Below are 1,364 nucleotides of genomic sequence, written 5' to 3'. Positions count from 1 at the left end.
TGTTAATTTGTTTTGTTTATCCAAAAAGCAAGATAACCAATTTTTATTGTCTATAATAACTTTGTGATTCAAAACAAAACCAAGATGGCGGTACGTATTCTTCAGTCATCAAGTCCGTTGAATCATGGCCATGTTGAGCAGATTCAAATATCATAAAAACTATTTTAACTCTTCCCCTCATAATTGAAAATACAGTAAATTAAAGGAAGTTTTTAATTTAAACCCAAGTTATTTTTTATATTTGAAAAAAGTTATAAAACGATCAAAATTCCTTTTATTTTATTTTAAAATTATTACAATATATGATAGTATTATTGTATAATAATTATTATTATATGATAGTATTATTGTATAATAATGATTATTATTATATGATAGTATTATTGTATATATTTTATTATTGTTATGGTCGGTTTTCTCGCTATTGCGGGTTTAGTATCTGAGGTGGGGGACCCAGAAGTCCAAACACCTTCATACTTTTGTTGATTTATTTATTTATTTTTTTTTTTTGCTTCAAATATTTAAACATTTTCGCACTATACGTGCTGTATCTAAGAGAACCGACTGTTGAGCTTCTCTTAGCGCATCTTTATTTATTTGCTTATTATTATTATTGTATATATTATATTATTAAATGATTGTATTATAATGATTATTACTACATAATTTATTATGTTCTTAGCTGCATGATTAATGCTAAAAATACTGATTCGTATTTTTGAAATATAATTATCTCTTTTTTGTTTGCTTGGTTTGATACAGATTGGAGACAAAGGTAAAGTAATGGATGGTATCCCACTTCCCGTACCTGCTCCTTCAGGACAGATTCCTCTCGGTCTACCTCCTGGTAAGTTGGGCTAGTCCTTCATATTCCTTGTTAGAGCCCGTAAAAGATGTATAGTGATTATAAGTCTGAATTGGTTCTAAAAAAAGTTCTAAAAAAATGGAAAAGTTATGTAATAGAGTAATTTGACTGAAATTAAGTACCTGGGCAGAATAGCCTGCAAAATTATTGGATACGAGGTATAATTTTATATTTAATATTGCCTTGAGAATAGTTGAAACGTTTGACTTTTAAAGAAGTAATAGTTTTTTTAGACATAATTTGGATACAATTTATTTTATTTAAACAATAATAACCAATCTCAAGAAAGCGAAAACATTATATATAAAATTAGTTTTATATATAGGAAGATGGTCAGGGTTGCGGTCACAAGTGAAACGAAAATAGTTAACAACTATTTTATTTTCCAACGTTTCGCCCCACTTTGTAGGGCTTCATCAGGGCTAAAAAGATACAAAATGAAACTATGTTAAGATAAAATGATAGAATTAAAAATAAAAAGATACAATGAAAAGAATAA

The 1,364-nt window shown here is 27.4% G+C and overlaps 1 protein-coding gene across 1 annotated transcript in view; it reads left to right on the top strand.

Moving 5' to 3' along the window:
• LOC106682236 (WW domain-binding protein 11) overlaps nucleotides 1–1,364 on the top strand; it is an 11,861-nt gene that overhangs the window by 7,564 nt on the left and 2,933 nt on the right. Inside the window, exon 8 of the mRNA XM_014422983.3 lies at nucleotides 763–847. Coding sequence (XP_014278469.1) covers nucleotides 763–847 — 85 coding nt within the window. The remainder of the gene's footprint in view (nucleotides 1–762; nucleotides 848–1,364) is intronic.

Source organism: Halyomorpha halys, unplaced genomic scaffold, assembly GCF_000696795.3.
Source record: "Halyomorpha halys isolate HHAL.00 unplaced genomic scaffold, Hhal_1.1 Scaffold398.1, whole genome shotgun sequence".
NCBI lineage: Eukaryota > Metazoa > Arthropoda > Insecta > Hemiptera > Pentatomidae > Halyomorpha > Halyomorpha halys.
The sequence above is the reverse complement of the archived record's forward strand: the minus strand, read 5'-3'. Positions and strand labels throughout refer to the sequence as shown.